The 19,390-nt window shown below is 46.4% G+C and overlaps 2 protein-coding genes across 3 annotated transcripts in view; both read right to left on the minus strand.

Annotated features, from left to right (window-relative positions):
• The window catches only part of LOC146193232 (alpha-tocopherol transfer protein-like), a 33,371-nt gene extending 14,218 nt beyond the window's left edge, over positions 1–19,153 (minus strand). Inside the window, exons 1-3 of one of the 2 annotated variants that reach the window (XM_084602622.1) lie at positions 18,829–19,153; positions 18,636–18,749; positions 1,690–1,833 (exon numbers count right to left, since the gene is read on the minus strand). In XM_084602622.1, the coding sequence (XP_084458748.1) occupies positions 1,690–1,822 (133 nt within the window). In that variant the 5' untranslated portion in view covers positions 1,823–1,833; positions 18,636–18,749; positions 18,829–19,153. Of the gene's footprint in view, positions 1–1,689; positions 1,834–18,635 lie in introns of both variants that reach the window. The other variant, XM_084602621.1, reaches the window with a different exon arrangement.
• On the minus strand, positions 6,855–8,117 carry LOC146193233 (uncharacterized). Its single transcript, XM_084600506.1, has one exon. It carries the CDS (start codon positions 8,115–8,117, stop codon positions 6,855–6,857), a length of 1,263 nt encoding a protein of 420 aa, XP_084456632.1.
• Positions 19,154–19,390: the final 237 nt, after the last annotated feature.

Raw genomic sequence — 19,390 nt, forward strand, 5'->3', positions numbered from 1 at the left:
TAGCGCGTGCTTCAGGAAAGCAGCAGTCTTGATAGAGAGAGGTGGCAGTCCTAGTGCTGGCGAAGTCAGTGAAGAGGCGAATCATGTTATCCAACAAGCTAGTTAACTAAGTTTTGAGAGTTACCTGTTCATTATTACAGATGTACGCCTTCCTGAAAATATATGCGATTAGCTGGCCGTTAGTAACACCGTATCGGCCTATAGAGTTTCTGAACCGAATATGTTTTAGGAATAGAGGCTTTAAAAATCGGTGCAATATCTCGGGAAATTCTGAAGTGGCGCACCGAGCGACGCTTAACAAATTGCTTTGTCATATATGTCCCACGACTCTCTCCTTCCTTGTCTAGGCGACCACAGTGATGACGGCTACCCGATGGGAGCCGCAGGATAGGTTGCACTGCGAAGGTGACGTCCCACGTGTGACGCGATCTGATAGGCTGATTCGAGGCGCTATACACGCGCGCAGTTTCTGAATCGTGCGCAGAGTGACCAATACTTGTAGAGCCACTCGCCGAGGGCTTCCGTCCAGTTATAAAACTGGTATAGTTACCACTAACGGTCAGCGAAAAATCTCATTTGCAGCCGGGCGCCTGTATGTAATCACTGAAAATATAAATGTTAAAATAGAATTACCCAGCTACCTGCAAGATAACTCGTTAGCCCGCCAAGAATAGATGCGACGCCAACTTAGAACGCTTCCATGCCTCGTAGGTCACGCTTCAGAATTTGACTTGAAGTTAAAAACCTGGTTATATATGCTCATTGGTATGATGCTTTTTTTTCTTGATGCGTGATTTTTGAACTGCTACGAAAACAATGGAGCGTAGACGTCAAGATAGGCCGCCTACAAAAGTATGCAACTCGGCCGGAAACGCGGGAAATCTCGCGATTCACCCGTAGTAACATTTGATTTTGTGCGACGATTTTGGTAGGCTTCTCCTTGAGCTAAGAAGGCAAAGGAACACATAAACGAGCCTGAAACATCGTAGGGAGCACATCGTTTCGTTTCCGATTGCGTACATTTTGCTGGGCTCAGGGGCCAATTTGAAAATGTTATAGACGTTACTGATGCTATTTGTTTCACTTGTAGAGCTTTCACATCTTAAACTGCCATTTTGGGCGTCCTGAACTACGAAATGTTTGCCCAACTTATGCCCAACAGCATGGCCTGGATGGAATAATTGCTTCCCAGCCGAAAAATTACTCGAGCTACGGCTTTGTACTCTTTCGAAGTATGTGCTAATAAACTAGCGGTAACTTTATTTACATTATCGTTGCTTTATAATTTCTATATTTTTCCAAACGATACGTCTTTCTTTGTTGCGTTTCAATTTTATATAAAGCCTTAATGTCAAAAGACGTTTTCAATACATATACACCACTTTGCCAAAGCTCATCACGTTGAACATGTTTGATTGGCTTAGGTTTAACCTGTAGCTTAAAATTTTGAGCCATGTAATGCTAGAAGAAATATAAAGAAAAACGCGGCAAAATTAAGCACGGTTCATTAGTTGACATTAGTTGAATGACGTCCGCCAGAACTCCTATTACTACGAAGAAAAAAGTGCGTTATTACATCAAAAGGGCTATTTGATTTTTCAGAAATTATTGGTGAGAATGTCTAAAACACCTGGGAAGATTGAAAGGCGCAGCGACATGAAGGCAGAATCACGAGGTAAATGCGCTTACCTGCAATGAGTTCTCGCAGCTTACTCAATGCGGCTTCTTTAACTTCAGGTGTCTCACCGAGCTCACAACGCGCGACGTCCATCAGGTCTTCCGTCAACGTAGGCGGGTGGTTTCGAGATTCGTCCGGCGCCATTGCGTGAAAACCTACGGAAAAGAAATTTCGTAGACATTCACTTTGATTTTGCCCAGATTGCCTCGCGCTGTCTGGACATGAAACAGTCGGTGCTTATCAAGCTGCGCAGAAACAATTGCACTAGAATAGCGATCGGCGCTGCTTTACTTCAAAGAAAAAAAGGAAATGATTTGATTATATTTTTGCGCTTTAATGTCACAAAAGATTTGACACTATGAGAGACGCCGTAGTGGAAGGCTCCTAAAAATCAAGCATCGCCTTAAGTGTAGGTGCGATAGCGCCTTTAACGCTGCCTTTTCCCGCTGCGAATGTCCGGCGTTCAGAGACACACAGTTTGGTTGTGCTCACTTCGCACAGTTATCGGTCGACACATGAACCGCACCGTAAGAATATACATCAAGTAATACATAGCAATATTGTAAGAAGATTAAAAGCAACTTAAGTGTCAGGAGCCAGAAGTCTGCGTCTTCGTATGCCGTCTGAGTCACCACTGTTCGGAATCAGAGCAGAGCGCCAGAACAAGACATTAGGTTCTTCCAGAACCGAAGTGAAGTTCTGCCTGGGCGCGCAACCCCCTCCTCGTCCCCTCAAGGAAAAGAGTGCGAAAACTTTATATTTCCAAATGCGACAACAAAGCACGTATATGTATAGTTGTTGTCCTGGTATTTAAAATTTTCTTCTCTCTGCTTGTTGCCATGTCCACGACTCTTCAAAGGGGAGACGGAAGCGACCGTAGCAGCCTCGGAGCGGCGAAAAATAGCTGGAGAGAGCATCGGAGTGGATACGGAGTGAGAGAAAATGAGAATTCATTTTGATGAAAATAAAGGTGCAATATCTGTCTAAGTTCTTGGCGGATATTTGAACCGCAACGTGAGGGAAGGGGGAACGTAGGTAGAGAAAGAAGAAAGAAAAAAACATTATGGGGTTTGAGGCATCACATGAACTTAGTAATACGAGCTAAAGCTCTATTAAGCATGGGTTAGCAAAGTTATAAACAGTTTGACTGTTTGCATCAGATGAACGCTCATTCTTCGCCTAATGAGTATACGCGATAGTGCCTTAAACACCGCAGTTTCATTCTGCGTCTTTTTTGTAAATATATTTTTCTTTAGCTTGTTTTTTCTTTTCGGAAAAGGAAAGCGCAATATCTGTCTTACTTTTCGGTGGACAGTTAAGATCATTCGGACTCAGCTAGGTGATATCCGCAGTTGCAGCTCCAGTATTAAAGTCATAGGTTCATTTAACATGACGTCATCACACGGTATCAATACTATTGGCAACAATAGCAGCAATGATGGGGGAGCGTCGTCCGCCATTTTGTTGGACATGGCGACCGGATGGCGCTGCCCGCTCGTCGCATGTCGGGTTCCCGTCTGGTGGGCTCACACGACGGACTAAATCGCGAAGCGCTCTCGCGATCAGGCATGACCTGACTATAGAGTACTACAACGTTCTAGCACACTGCAGACTTGTCGCCTACGTCAATGATTTCCGCTGCTTGGCCTCACTGTGAGCAGTGTTTTCATAGTTCGGATCCTTCCCAAGCGACACTTCATTTGTTTTTATTTGCCGAGCCGAAAGCTTTCCAGCAATTGCTCGGTGCCCAAGCATGCACAACGTAACATATATGCACTAAAGCGCCGAAGGAAATCGAGAAACAGCTTCAAGGGACTAAATTGTACTGCCGCGAAGTAGGCACCAACGGGTGCATCACACTGTTCATGTATCCCAATCATTTTAGCCCGATGCTTGTACTGCGCGCAGCGGTATGTCTGCTACCCACAGTTACATAGAAATAATAGCAAGAGCTCATGGCATGTGTACCGTGCGAAGGCTAGCAGGTATTCGTCGCTTTCCTCTAGTGATTTGCGCGCTTATGGTTGCGCTGCATAAGTTTCAGCTTTTGACACGTGCCGGGAGCACATGAGTCCAGTCCGACTGGTTTTCTCCAACAGCTGAAAAGCGGCATGTTTATGGAGTTTGCGTAGAGTAAGTGCGATCGCCTGCATATTGTAGAACCGTCTGCATACTACAACAAATTGAGTTAGACAGCAACTGTGCCGATAACGCGCCGCGCACAACTGACAGGTATTCTGGAAACAGCGCGCCCGTGAGAGGCTCTCCCGTCTCGCAGTGCTCTGTATATATATAAAAAAGTAAGTCCGCTAAGTCGTCTGCTATTCTTTCCGGGCGTGTGAATGCTCGCCGCGGAAGGGCGGAGCTCGCTTCAGAGGTGACCGGCTAGTTAGCGACAAGCCCTCATTTCATCTGTGCGTTTAGGCGGAAGGTATGGATCCTACAGCGAGAAAATGCTACCAAGACATATCAAATTGTGAGGTAGCATTGATTCCCTGCTACTTTCAAACTATTAAATATGCTCTGATGTAGAGCTTGTGCCAAAAGGTTAACTTCCAGGAATCAAGGATTATTTGGTTCATGCTACCAGATAGCTACTCGCGAGCAACGGAAGATGAATTATGGTCGCTCGAAACCAACAATTATTTGGCGAACGGCTTCTTCAGGAGCCGCAGATAAAGGAATGAATGAAATCGCAATTCCCCATGGAAAGGTAAGGATCTCATTTGAAACTACAGCTGCGAAAATGTCCATCATCGATTAGCGCTGTGCCGAGTTTCCCTTCACGTGCAGTGTCATGCAAATGCGGGAATATTATACTCTTTGTGAGGCCGCGGATATACGAAATGATCAAACGACAGTGAATTAAGCTTCTGCTTTTCCGATAAGCGCAGTAAGTCAGTGTAATTCTACATGTGGCTCTTTTGCAATCTTACGTGCGCAATCTCTGCTTCCCAGATGAAATGCACTATTGTAGTATGCAGTTTCGATACTTCGACGTTCGCTATAGTTTCTGCAACCTACATCGGACATACCTGCGGCGATGCCGCACACCGAGCGTCTCATCACTTCCGCTCAGCCACATCACTTCCGCTCAGCAAATTACAGGGTTCACAGCTTCGTCCACGGATTTCCCAACTACCCAAACGAAACGACGACGGCCAAGGTTATGGCGCACCAGAAGCGGAAAACAGTTTGATTTTTCCCGTCGTTCTGAGAACGGTAACCCAGATGAGTCGAGAACAGCCGACAATGAATACAACCTATACGCTCTAAAAGACATTTGCGTCATGGTTTCCACCTCAAAAATGTCTTGAGAAATAAAGTAAGTTGGGCCTCAGAAAAAAATCGGCATACCGAGGTAGACTCGCGTCAGCGGAATCATTGTACAACATGACGTAAACTTACAAGGCTGATAGCAACCCTGTAGCAGTCAATATGAGCAAAACGTTAGCGAAAATGGTTCCAAAATGCAAAAACACACATGCTTCTGTGCAAACATGAAACAAATTTACAAACGGACAAATTCCCGCGAAAGACGTTTGCTGGGTAAATACCAAGATGTGTAGAAGTTATCGGCGCACACGTTAGTGTGTGACAGCGCAATAAATGGAGCATCTGCTCGAACGCGGTGGCCTATACACCGGGGAAGACAACTTTATGATGGGAAATTCGATATTCGTGTATGAAAGCAATACACAGAAAAACTGGTATGGTAGTGACGTAGTTAAACCGAGTAGGACGTGCGAAGGCTTTTGCGCGCAGATGGAAGTTAATAGAGACAACGACGTGCAATGCACATGGCAAAGAGCCCAACGAGCTAGAAACGAAATTCAACAAGGTTGACGACTGGGCGAGTTGGATAGCATTCAGTTTAAACCAGCCAAAAGACAAAACAGAGAAGCATAGAAGACGAGGCTGGACTAACGACTGAAGTTTTATTGAAGGAAAGAAAACAGCGAAGACTCGCACTGAGATACGCGCGCACAATACCCAAACCACTGAAAGGGCAGAAAGATATTCAATGTCACGGTCTTCCCATCGAGTTATCTAAAAGACAGTTGCGTGATGATTTCCACCACAAAAACGTCTTGAGAAAAAAGGGAGAAAGGGAGTTGGGCCTCAGAAAAAAATTCAGCACATCGAGACAGACGCGTGTCAAGAGAATCATTGCACAGCATCGCGTAAGATTACTATTATAATAGCAAGTATGTAGCAATTAATATAAGCAAAAGGTTAGCAAAGGTGCTGCCAAATTCAAAAACAGACCAAATGCAAAGAACACTCGAGAGTGTGCAAGCGGGGCGACAGGATGTAGTGATGAATGCAAAGTGCCGTAAACGGTTCTCACGACAAATTCGGGTGTGAGTAAAGTGTAAGTTTGGGCGCGTTGGGAAGACATTTAAGAGGAGACTTAGCGCGAGTAAAACAAGGACAAGGAGACAAAAACGAAATATGCTTGCTTGCAACAGAAAAAAAAAAGAAAGCGCAAGGAAGGATTCCTTCTTTTCAGTTTCAAGTTAGCGCCCTTCCTACCTGTCTTCCTTGTCCTTGTTTCACTCGTGCTAAATTCTGGGTTCAAACCTGCTCAGCTTTGAAGTTTGTTATTTTTCTTTTGTCCGAGCTCGGCATATGCAAGCTACAACGCTCTTGACTTTGTTGGAGCGTGTGAGGTAGTGTTTTCGCCTAAAAAAATATCCGGAGTTTAACCTGGTTAGACGAACGATGCCACGAGAAAGCACTGTTTAGACTACCTGCGCCAGGACACGTGAATTGTGACGTCACAGTATGGAGGGCCAATTGGTAGTGAGGCACGAGCCAGGTCCTCACTGGGCAATGAAGATTATATGAGCGCTTTCGCACTGCTAGTGTACCTCAAGTAGAAAATGCTGTTTCAAGGTCATCGCATTAGCTTCTATAAGAGACGGAGCTGACATACGTGTAACACTGTAGGTACATACGTTTCGCGACAGGCTTCTTGAAAGTATGGCGTGTCCAAACATTTACATATAGCTGGAACAAAAACAGGAAGTATATATTTGTTGCAAGAAGTTATTAGAAAGTCGTCGGGGCTGTTTGTGGTGGTGGAAAACATTTATATAGGATACAAATACAGGAGGTTACGCATGAGCTGACCCTGAAGGGGCCAACCCTCACAAACACTAGGTGGAGCTCCCTAGTTCGGGATCCCAGTGGCGTCTGCCGCCGCTCGGGCTCGCCCGACTAAGGCCCGTTGGGCCTGCAGGTCGGAGCAGCCGAGCAGGGTCGCCTCCCAGTCCTCCCGGGTTGGGTTGGGGTGAGGGGGGATAGCCGGATTTGAGGGGCAGGCCCACACCATGTGGTAGATGTCCGAAGACACCACCCCACAGTGCGGGCAGCTGCCAGAGAAAGCAGGGTCGAAGTGTTTTAGAGCTGCCGGGCACAGCAGTGTGTTGGTATAGAGGCGGAGTAAGAGCCGCTCATCCGCCTTTGAAAGGCCTTTACATGGGCGGGGGTAAAGGCTGTGGCTAGATTGGTAGTAATTTACGATATCTTTGAATGTATAAGCCGGATTAGGATCAGCGTCCTGGTCGGAGGGGGAGGAGGAGGAAACTTCCCGGAGAGCGAGCGCGCGGGCGGCGGCGTCGGCAGCCTCGTTTCCAGCCAGCCCCTGATGAGCAGGAGCCCAAATAATATATCGGGTAGCGGGGTCCCCAATGTAGGAGCTATGTTGCAGTATTCGGTAGGCTAGATAAGGGATCCAGCCCTGTTCGACGTTCCGACAGGCCCCTCGCGAGTTGGAAATTATATATTTCGAGTCAGAGTGGGAAGCAGCCAATGCTATGGCGACCTCCTCCGCATGAGTTATGTTGCGGGCCCTGAAGCTAAGACCGTTGACTGTTTTCACCTCGTGGACGACTGCGGCCGTGTACGACCCCCCATGGTGCGGGCCAGAGGCGTCCACATAAAAAACGCCGGGTTTAGAACCATAATGGCGTGCCAGGGCTTCCACCCGCGCCAGGCGTCTGCCATCATGGTCTTCGCGTGCCATTTTGGCGGGAAGAGGGCGTACGCGGAGGGCGCATCTCCACGGCGCTGGAATGCGTGCCCGTTCTTCCATAAGTGTCGTATGTTTGATGTGGAGCCGGGCAAGAAGGCGGCGGCCCGACTGCGTCTGCGACAAATGCGTATATTGATTTGTGACGTGCGCTTCCCTCAATTCCCTGAAGGTGTTCACCATTCCCAGCGCCATGAGGCGCTGGTTTGAGGTATTCACCGGAATATCGAGGGCTCGCTTAATGATTTTGCGGAGAATGACCTCGACGGCATCCTCATCTTGCTTCCGCAGGTGGAGATATGGAGTCGAATACAGGATTCGACTGGTTACGAAGGCGTTTGCCAGCCGCAAGGCATCCTTGCTTCGTAACCCCCCGCGTTTATTGGAAACCCGGCTGACCATGCGGCCCACCTGGTCCCCCACCTTGCGGAGTTTAGCCAATGTGGTGTCTGGCTTGCGGTGTTGGTGAATGAAGAGTCCCAGTACTCGGACTTCTTGTGTTTCTGGAATTGGACCTGACTGAAGAGTAAGTTGAATTTTAGTAGTGCATTTGGGAGAGGGGCGGATGTGCACAAATTCCGATTTCTGTGGGGAGCATTGAAGGCCGCAGCGGCTAGCATAGCGGCCTACTATAGTCGCCGCCTGCTGCAGGCTTGCCTCAATGTCTCCAAGCGAGCCCTGTGGGGCCCACAGGGTGATGTCGTTGGCGTACAGAGCCTGCTGCACGCCCTCGACAGCACCCAGCTGGGCCGGCAGGCGCATCATGGCCAAATTGAATAGCAGGGGAGGGGCACCCTTGGGGGACGGCAAATACTTTATGAGCAGGGAGAGTTTACTCTTACCGTCAACTAGTTTAGCGATTTCGGGCGCATATGTTAAGCGTATTCATTTTCTTGCTGAGCTCAGATGTTTCAGGCAGAGCAACTCGAAAAGTTATAGCTTTATTTAAATTAGAGTAATGGAAAATAAGAAAAAAAAAACAGAACGCTGCATAATACAAAGGTGTTTAACGAAGACACTAATTTCTCCATATAAAGAAGTCAGAAACAGCTTGGGAGAGGAAATCGACGACTTCCGATATTTATTCGCTGCTTAAAAGGCAACCACTCTTTAGCAACTGGCTCAAAAATGTTTAGTACACATATATGCGTAAAATTGTCCATTGGTGAAGCCTAAGTAAGATTCGAGGATAAACTTAAAATTGTTAAGTGTGTCGCGAATGCTTGGTGTGCGGGAACGCTTACTCTCGGACAGTCACTAAATATATTTTTGCTTCCAGGTCGTTTGCTGCATTACAAGTTCCCAAATTGGCATGGTTGTGGTGGATAACACGTATTCATTATTCCTGCTTGTGTACACAGGAGCAGTAGGCCTGTGTGGCTTGACGCCTGATACAGGTACCATAACTTACCAGTGAGCCTAATGGGAAACGTTGTATATATGGTCGTGTCGGAAGAAAACAAAATAAAAAACGTCCCGATGAATATGTTTTTTTTTGATGCCTCTAAAGATCAAGACAAGAAGCACAAGTGCGTCGAAATGCAGCTGTGCCTTTTTCTTTCTCAAATCCTCAGAGTGGAACATAACCGAAAACTGGAAATAACACGACAGGACACACCAAAGCAAGCAGTATACGCTGTTTCTAGTCATTGTTTTATGCGTTTTCGCAACGTTTAATTAAACGTTCTGAGTTAAATCTTCTTTTGCAAATAATGAACGATTCGTTAGAAAAAATTGGTACCTCAACTTTACGGCAGCTAAGTAGTTACACTCAAAGGTCGAAATAAATATATTATTACTTACGCTAAAATTTAGTGCAGAGTTGTATGTAACTATCTTTATACAATTTTCGGATGAATCCTTTTTAAGTGCCCAATTCAAGTTCTTAGAAACGCCAACTGAAAGGGCTAGATCAGTAGAAATTTTTTAATTTCATTATTATTTTCCTACCTTTACCGCAACCGTGGCTAGAGAACGAGAGCAGCAGCCGCTGAACGCTGGCCCGAAGTCGCACATTCATGAGCTCTTTTGTGCTTGACAAGGTTGCTGACAGCAAGACTAGATACTGCAACCGTAAAATGCTGGCTGTCGAAAACATGCTGACCTCATACTTTGTACACAATTTTCGTGGAGGAATGCGCTCATAATATGCAAACAATATGTCGTGCATCCACGACACTAGACGCAAGAGTGCTAACGTTGCCTGTTGGTTCATCCATTTTAGATGTATATAGTGCTACGTTTCTCTTACAGTCTAAGGCACCTCTCGGAATGACGTTTTTTTTTTTCTGCACTGGTTCGAACCTATTTCGATGGCCACCGGGTTTGCTACAGCATGCCAAGACGCCTGCAGACAGTTTCTGGATGCGAACTTCGCCACACGACTGCCGGCTGTTTTCTCCAGATACGCCAACATGGATGCTTCGTGGGTTTGTCGACGCTATTAAGTTGGGTAAATGAACTTCTGCAAGTGCATTAATGTCCACGATGGAGAAAACGTGAGACAGGCGCCATTTAATAGCGCGATATGGGTAGCGGCTATGCTCACTATCACGACTATAGCTGTACACATCATCATTACTTCTGAGTCCACTTCGCCATAAGGGCCACATCAAGCTGGGGAATGCATCATGAAACCGTGCAAAAAGACAAGGGACAGGGAAGAAGGAATAGGAAAAAGCGGGGAACTTAAACTAGTTTATTACAACGGTGTGTCACATTTTATACAATAATCGCAATCACACTATAACCTAACAAACGATCATGACGTAACACTGGTGCGCGGGCGTTTACGGGACATCATGCTATCTAGATATGCGAATTATTAATCTGACAGGTTAGCCGAGGTTTTGCTGACACATGAGCCGGATTCCTTCTTAATACAGTAGGCCTCGTACACTTCTCTGCAAAGTTTTGACGCGAAATTCTTGAAGATTATTGTCTCGCAGAACCGAGGCTTGCAACCAATGAAGTGGCGACAGTGCTCAGCCACGTGTCCTCCTTCCGCCAATGCGGTAACTCCTGCGGGGTGCTCCTGAAGTCTGACGTTTATACAACGTCCACTTTTTCCAATGTAGCTTTTGCCCCCGGACACGGGTATTTTGTAAACAACCCGTTTTGCACGGGACAAATCTGTTTGCGTGCCCCTCCCCGCATCTTATTGCATAGACCAGCCAGTTTTTGGAGTACTGTGAAGACCACCGGCACACCGCCTTTCTAAGCCACTTTTTTCAGTCGATGCGATATCTGGTGGAAATATGGGATGGCATGTGATCTCTTGTGTTGCGTTTCTTCCCTGCGGCGGTGCTCATGTACACCTCTAGCTGCACTGGCAAGGGCCTCCAGCGCAAAGGTAATTACCTCCGAGGGAAAACCAGCACTGGATAGCCTTTGTAGTTGGAAACCCACACTGTGGGTTTCCGGCTGGACACCCACACACAGCTGCAGTGCTAGTTTATTCGATAAAAAACTACTACCACCACCACACCTCTCCACGCTCGCACGCGATAGTTTAAACTGTCATAGAAAACATGTAGGCGTAGTTGTTGAATATAATTAGGGCAACCGTGGAATATCGCAATATACTTTTAACAACGTATTAAGAGAAGTGGTTAAAGCTTTCGACGCGTAGAAAACTTTTGCTTCTGGAGCCTGTCCAGCTCACGATCAACTGCCTCGGGTTCTTATCTAAACAAATGTAAGAATGTCCCAATAATCAGGCTGATGTTGATAACACTGCCATACAAAACAAATCAGGTGCTTTTAAGTAAATGACAAGAACTGAAAGCGTGTGATGGGGTGATCTGAAAATGTATTGATTGTGTTTTGCAGTTAGGTATATTTAAAAAAAAATCACTTAACACCTTCCCAGAATTTATCCTAACTTTGTAGGTACGCACATATCTGCTTGTGCAGATCTCGCAGCTCCGAGAAAAGGACGTTTCTTTGTGGTCGCATTTGTTGGCTTATCTTCGCAGCACAGCCACTTTACTGCCCCGCCAGATCGCTCGTTATCTGCTCCCTGCATTACATTTCCTACTCCTGGGATGCTATTTAGGTACCTTGGTTGTGAATAGCTCAGCTAGACGGCTGTTTACGAGTCAGTGGGACAGGCTTTTACTTGGGGTCACATTGACACTGGACCACTGGACCTTAGAATTGGCAAAGCTTCCTGAAGCTTCCTATGATGGAATCTAGTATGCGATGCTTTTGTTGCCAGCTTCTGCAGAAACGCTGGCCACCGTGGAAAATTTATTGTTCGTGGATCCTTGCAATTTTTCTTTACAAAAGAATTAATCAGCATTAATGCAGCCGTAGCTGCCGGTGCGGTTTAGGCTGATTTCTAAGAGCAATATTTTAATTTTATGGATGCACTGGACAAAATATTTCCTGCAGACTGACTTGGGGATTGGATTAAAAATATTCAGAATCTTTGTTTTATTTCTTGCGTTAATCTAGCTGCAGCTTATCAAAAAACCCCGCCTTTACGGTCAACAGAGGCGCGGGATCCCCTTTACGGTTACCCGTCGCTCCTTTATGAGGTTTGAGAACACAGGTAAGGTAGAAGCTTGGCCGGTCAACCGGTGAAGTACGTGTGTCGGTGTGGGGTTGATGAATAAGCTCAAGAATGAGTGAGTGAGTGAACTTTATTAACTGCTCGGGGATCTTTTTCTTCGCCTCTTCAACCGAGGCTGACGAGCTCAAGAAAGTCACCTTCTTTTGTAAACAATTGAATATTTATAGATAGTATAGTCCAAATTACACTGCATAAAAATACGACACTATAGTGATAAAAGAAGAATCGCTAAATGACAAGAAGAAAAAGACCGACAATAAAAAAATACAATAAAGAAAACTCTAAAGGTAACAAAGCATGTATTCCAGATATAGTAAGTATAAGGGCTAGAGTTACACAGAAAACACAATGTAAAATAATACTAAGTCAGATCAAGGTTTAAGCAAAGGCTAAAACAGTATTCTGTTAACCGACAGTCTGTGGCAAAAAGGAATTCTCGCGGCTTTCTTGTTAGATGAGGAGTCGAAGTCGCTGAGTTGACCGGTACAGATGACGAGAACGATGAGTCGATCGCGGGTTGGTTGAAAAACAAGACACTTTTTCTGCGCGACTGGCCGCGAGAGGAGCCCGGAAGATTGCATCTTTTCAGAACGCGCCGCCACGGTCGTGCTGCGGTATGCCTTTTATACTCGCGGATGTTTTCGCTGTATCCCATCGTCAAGGGCGCGCGCTTACCGGTCGCTGCCCTCGGATTCATGTCGGAGCCTGCTCGGAGGAGCCGGAAGATCCCTTAACTTCCGCTCTATATGCGAGGCTGATTCCAAGAGAAGAAAAGCGTAGCAAGGGGCGGCAGAAAGTTAGGTGGGCGGATGAGATTAATAAGGTCGCGGGGGTCAAGTGGATGCAGCTAGCACATCATCACCATCATACTATACCCACTGCAGGGCGAAAGCCTCTGTCATAATTTTCCAATTAACCCGGTTCTGTGCTAGCTGCATCCACTTGACCCCTGCGAACTTCTTAATCTCATCCGCCCACCTAACTTTCTGCCGCCCCGTGCTACGCTTTCCTTCCCTTGGAATCCAGTTTGTTACCCTCAGCGACCATCGGTTATCCTCTCTTCGCACTACATGACCTACCCATGTCCATTTCTTCTTCTTAATTGGAAATTAAGCAGCTAGCACAGAACCAGGTTAAGTGGAGAAATATGGAAGAGGCCTTCGCCCTGCAGTGGTTATAGTCAGGCTCATGATGATGGTGATGATGCGAGGTAGGAGATACAGTAAGTTCCCCTCTATATGTGAGGCAGCTTGAGGCAATCCTAATAAAAAACCATTTGTCTGGCGGAAGCGATTAGGTGGAAATAGGATTTACTAAGGAATGAAAGGGTGGCTAAGGTTTACCGTGGCACTCGCGGGTTGTGCACAGCAACTGCGGCACGGGGTTTCTGAGCGCAAAAAGACCGTAAACAGGCGCTGTCGGCATGCTGAGATTAAGGTGCCAGTCTAATCGTCCTAGGCCACAAACTTTACTTCGGGACACGCGACTACAACACTCATAAGAGCGCGTAGTGTTTTTTTCAAATAAACTTTCTTGACTCACGCAGTTCCATGATTGACAGTGGCACAGTCAACGCCATGGAGAACAAGAAGCCGCATGTTGTCTTGAACGAAGTGTGCAAAATGCGTAACGTGCTGACTTTTTCCCGTTTTGTCTTTCTATTACGCTTTTGTTTTGCACACATTGGGGCTCTCAGTTATTACTTCCTGGTCATTTCGTGCAAGAAGTAGCCCGGACGCCATCTGAGCGCGAGCGCTTTGCGTCTTTGCACTGTTTTTAGAGAACCCTTCTTTTGAGGCTGGTACGCTATGATTCCGAATGTGTAGACAGCCTCGAATAAAGTCACCGTCAATGTTTGCATAGCGCTCCTGCACTGAATAGTCAATTGGAAAGGAAATACTATATAACCGATGATTTTCACGTAACCCGCAGTACAATAGCCTCATGCGACAAGACGGTATTTTCGTTTACGTGGATAGGCTGCCACACTAGCGCTATGCGATTGTTCTGTGTGGGATGCGATACTGGGATTTAGCTTTGCTCGGCGAGTAAATAATTGGCTATGCATAAAAAATATAACTATCCTAGTTAAGGTGATCACCAATTTATAAAAGAAAAGACGGCAAGAGCTTGTGAGAAGGCTTAATGTTTTTAAAAGGGCGGAGGACATGTGACTACGCTGTTCATTTTTGCGCACGCATTCGCTCTTCGTAATAAAGCCGAACAACAGCGCAGCTGGCGAGTGCGTTCACTCATGGCTAGTCTGGCGTTGCACCACCTGCGCCCTCCACGCTGCCCATCTAAATTTGACATTGACAGTCTCTGGGAGACAATACCCGAAGAGTCGCTGAGGGAACAAGCGGCTTTGATGAGAGCTCTGCCTGACATTCTGACAACGTGTGCGAGTAACAAACGCAGGTGCGCAAGAAACACAAAGCGAGTTTCGTCTTCGTTCCGCAGCAACCTTTTTGATGCCATCGGAACATCAGCGAAATGAGGAGGAGAGAGCCGAAAAGGAGCACCGACGCACCACGTGGGCGTCGACGGGCTGGCCAAACCGGAAGGGTTCGCTTCCGCGTATGTGATAACGAAGCAAGAAAGCGCCCGAACGCGAGGCAGGGCATGGTCGAACTTTCCAACTGCGTTCGGTGGCGATCCCTCGTAGCCAAGCGGCTCCCTCTTTAGTCGGTGATGATGCATTTAGCGAACATACGACCAGTGTAACAATCTTAAGCCGTGGGACTATAATGGCACAGAGGAGGAGCTTGTTTATCTCAGCCGGTCAACATTGGTCAGCTAACACCGCTAACAACTTTGCAAGCCGCCACATTTAAAATGGAATCAGCTTCCTATTATACGGCCTTCCAAAATGAAACCATTATGTTCGAAAACTCGTATTATGTCTTGTAGCAGAGTAAAATATTTCTACACCTTTTAAAGACTGTGCCTGCTTCATTTGTCCTGTAACTTTCAAACTGATTAGTTTTGATTAGTTATGCTACTTCTGTAATGGTCATATGCTTTTTAGGTATTTTTATGCGCTGATGTCCCCTCCCCTTTCTTCTTCTGTATTGACAGTAAGCCACTCCCGAGGATTAATATCAAGGGTGTAAAACGTGACGATGGTAATCAACGCTTCACTTTCTGCAGGTCGATAATGCCACAAGGAAGGGGGACGTGTGGTGGTCGGATGGAGTTGCTGCGTTTATGATGCTTTTAATTAAGAGCTGGAACTGATCCCGAAAGAGCGTCCACTAGCGCTTTCGGAGACTTGCGGTGGGCAGAAAGCGCTACTGAAGTATCAAGGTACTGCTTGGCCATTATATCAATTTTTGTTTCTTAGCAACAACTAACAATAATTTTTTTTGCAACTCCGAACGTCCTCGGTTCTGGTATTATCGCACAGATATATATATATATATATATATATATATATATATATATATATATATATATATATATATATATATATATATATACATATATATATTTAAGTTCGAATAAGCGTTTAATTTTCTTTTTTGCGGGCATTTTGCGGGCTTTCAGAGATATTGTGCAAATAAGGGATAGTGCTTCGGTGGAAAACAAGTATTTTGCAGAACAACAATCTTTTATTATTCTTGTTGCAAATGTCTAAGTGTAGTGATTTATGATTGTGTATTAATTTCACTGGCTGTCTATGTTTAGAATAGCTATCATGTAAAAAAAAAAATTCTCAACGCCTTCGGGGATTGTGCGTGCATCGGTCCTGCGCTGTTGCTTGTAAGGGGGTCAAGGGCCCTTCAGGCTGCTTCTGTGCAGCTTTCTTCCTTGGCCTCCTCCATATATTTCACGGAAAATAAACAATTGAATTGAATTAAAATTCGTGCAAAATTCTTCACATTGCAAGAATCACTATAGATCAAAAGCATAAATGAGATAAGGAGCGGAAGCAACCTTGTGATAGGCCTCTGACCACGGATTTTTCCCATTAACGGGTGTACTCGCATGTGGAATCATTTCGTTTTCGACCTCCTTCGCGGATGGACGTCGTAATGTTTCACCAGCATTGCTTCCCAAGGCTTATATGTTGGAAATTTCAATCGCTGCACTTTACAGAGCACCTGTAGCCTTTTCTGTATCTCTAGTTTTAATGACGTTTCCTAAGGCTGCTATTGAGGCCTAAGGTGAGCTCTCGAGTTGATAGCTAGCAGCCCATTGCGGCCTTATCAGCTCCTTTCATTTTGTCATAATGGCGGGCAATGCTGAAGGTTGGGCAATGACTCTTGATTGCTCTGTGTGCATGATCTTTGAACAATCACACGTCCTGCAATGTTTGTCTCTGTAGGCGTGATGAATACAACCCCCTTCCCCCCCCCCCCCCCCCTCTTCCCTGTCCGTCTCTGTAGTGCTTGCTCAGCGCATGTCCATACCTTTGCGTTGCCTATTAGCCGATTCATGCGTCCAATAAGGCTTTACAAGATGTAGAAGGTATCGTGTCACTAGGAAAGAATAGTAGCTTGGTGAAGGCGCTCTCTTCCTATTTTGGATAGCTGTACAGCTGCGATTCGCGCTCTGCTTCAACGAGTAGCGTGGGTGGTAAAACCGCTGTGTCGCCCCGTCACGTAATAAAGGAACTGTGCAGCAATCGAGGACGCGATGAGCTACCTAGACGCTTCAAAGCCCGACTTCAGAAAATCCCCCTATGAAAAGTCGGAAGGTTTCCTGCATAACGTGCAATGGTGCTTCTGTCAGCAATTTGTGTTTCCTTGTGAGCAGGTGCATTCAGTTCGTCCTGGTCAGTGCAAAAATCGCTACGTAATTCTTGTCGAGGTAGCGGCTGTCTCATTTTTAGGTCGGCACCCTCTTCTCGCCTGCTGAAAAAGTCTTAAGCGTTTTTGTGATTGCTACTCGAAATAACAATTCCTTATAGACCGAGCAAGACGACCGAAACACCTTTTTTCGTGAGCAGTGGGAACTGCCTTATAACCAGGCTGATATAGTTGAATAGGTAGCTCTGAGGAAGGGTTTGAAAGCGGCTTGTGAAATGATTTTAGGGCAAAAACAAAGCACCTAATTTATGTACTTGTGTTTGTAATTTAGGTGATTTGCATGCCAGACCAGTCGCGTCTTGTTGCCGCACTCGGATATTTTCAGCACTTAAATGCGGAGGAAGGACGTAAGAGCTGAGAAGTGCAGGAACTCATGGGCTGACCAACTTTATTCTTAGTAGTTTAGACGTGCAAAAAGTACTGCGTAAAAATTTCCCCGCTGCCCCGAAATGTCTGCCTGCTCAGCCGCGGGAAAGGAAAACGCGCCGGAAAAAGCGGCTGCACAAATTAGGCCTGTGGGAACGGTGCCACTGCCGGAAATGGCACTGTTAGGGCATAGGCCCTCCACCAGTGAAACGATGTACGCGCATTACTGAACCTCTTTTTTCTTCTTTATATATTTGATTGTCAGGTCCTCAAAGGCCGCATTTAAGGAGTACTACATGAGGGCACATTCCTCGGCCGAGGTTACGCCCTTCTGAGAGTTCATGATGCAGACCTGAGGTTCACAGCTTTCAATTACTGCTACGCAGGCTCGCATACAGAACTTTCCGAGGGCATCTAGTTAGATGTCTCAACCAGTTCCTGCACTAGGCCGAATGCTGTTCCTTCAGAACGTATATTCGAAGTGAAATTTGTCCGTGGCGGGAAACTCACCCGCTAATACGGTAATATGGCTTCACGCCATAATGTTCAGAAGGTCTTCAGCTAAAAGCTTGATCTGAAGCTTATATCGCAAATGTGGTTATTATCCACGAACGCCCGCTCCTGTTCTGTACCCGCGCTCTCCCCTCCCTCATGTCAAATGAGAAGACAACTTAGAAATCGTAATCTCCGTGCTTTCCAGCACAGATTACGTGTGCGACATGTCATCATCCACTAGTCGGTACAATCCAGAGCTCGAGAGGATAAAGTAAAGAGGATTTTTGTTTTGGTACCCAGCTTCTCGCTGTGCCCCGCGTTCAGTAAGACACTAGATCTGCTCTCCGGCATGCTCTAGTTCTAGCCGTTCTCGAGTTAGGCAGCTGTGCTTTCGGACAGGCATGTTTGTTAGCTCAGGCAGGCATAGCAACGGACGTCACACGAAAAATCCCGATACCATGACTGCGAGCCTTGAGAATGAGCCCGATAACAAACTCTGCATAAAAAGATAGAACCGAAGATTGTAAGCGTCAAAGGTAGGCATTAGTTAACAACGAAAACTTTGACACTTTGTTGTGCCGCTTTTACGGAAAGGTTTTTTACTAATGTGCTGATTTCATTTGACCACTGGATAACATCTCCGCATGATCCCAAACCAAGAAGCGCACATACCAGTAGCTGTAGGTCCTCCTTGAAGCTTGCAGTCGTTCACGACAAGTGCGACGGTATCCTGCAGGAGCCACTCTTCACTGGCTTCTCGAAGTCGCGAACAGCTCGTCAGAAGAGCTGAAAAACGACGAGGGCCCGCGAGTGAAGCGACTACACGCGGTCGCCTATGAGGAGCTCGAAAAGCCAAACCACCTGCCTCAAAAGTTTGCGGCTTTTGGAGAACACTTCCTGCAGTCCTAATAAACCTGAACCTGCAGACTGATGCTTTTTCAAGCACCCGAGCACGAAAGTCTGTTGTGTCACAGCCCGCTATGCTGTTCTAGCAGTCAATGATCCCGCTCAGTGCCTTATCAGCACTCTGAGACACGCTCACTGCTTTCCCCGGAGCCGTTAGCGCACGTCTTGCTACGCGGTCAAGGAAGCGAGCTTTGTCGACGTCCTCTCAACGCACGCAAGAAAAAGTCGGCCCCGCTTCTGCAGTCGGGGTAAGGGCGAAACGAGCGGCGAGGGAGCACAATACACGAATGGGCGGAACAGCCGAGGTTTCGCTTTCTCCATTCTCCACCGACCACTACCTCCATTACGTAAGCGGAGGCGGGCAGGCTTTTTTTTTTTATTGCTACACTATACACACTTTGTGATATGGCTTTCCGCGAAAGCTATCGCTTACCGGCGTCGTTTCCGAGGCGGTGGGGAGGGCGGAAATGACTCAAGGTCGTGTCTACCCGTTACCTCTCAGGCGAGCTGTCTGTGGGGGA

The sequence above is a fragment of the Amblyomma maculatum genome, chromosome 4, assembly GCF_055883805.1.
Source record: "Amblyomma maculatum isolate TAMU_Amacu chromosome 4, ASM5588380v1, whole genome shotgun sequence".
Classification (NCBI taxonomy): Eukaryota; Metazoa; Arthropoda; class Arachnida; order Ixodida; family Ixodidae; genus Amblyomma; species Amblyomma maculatum.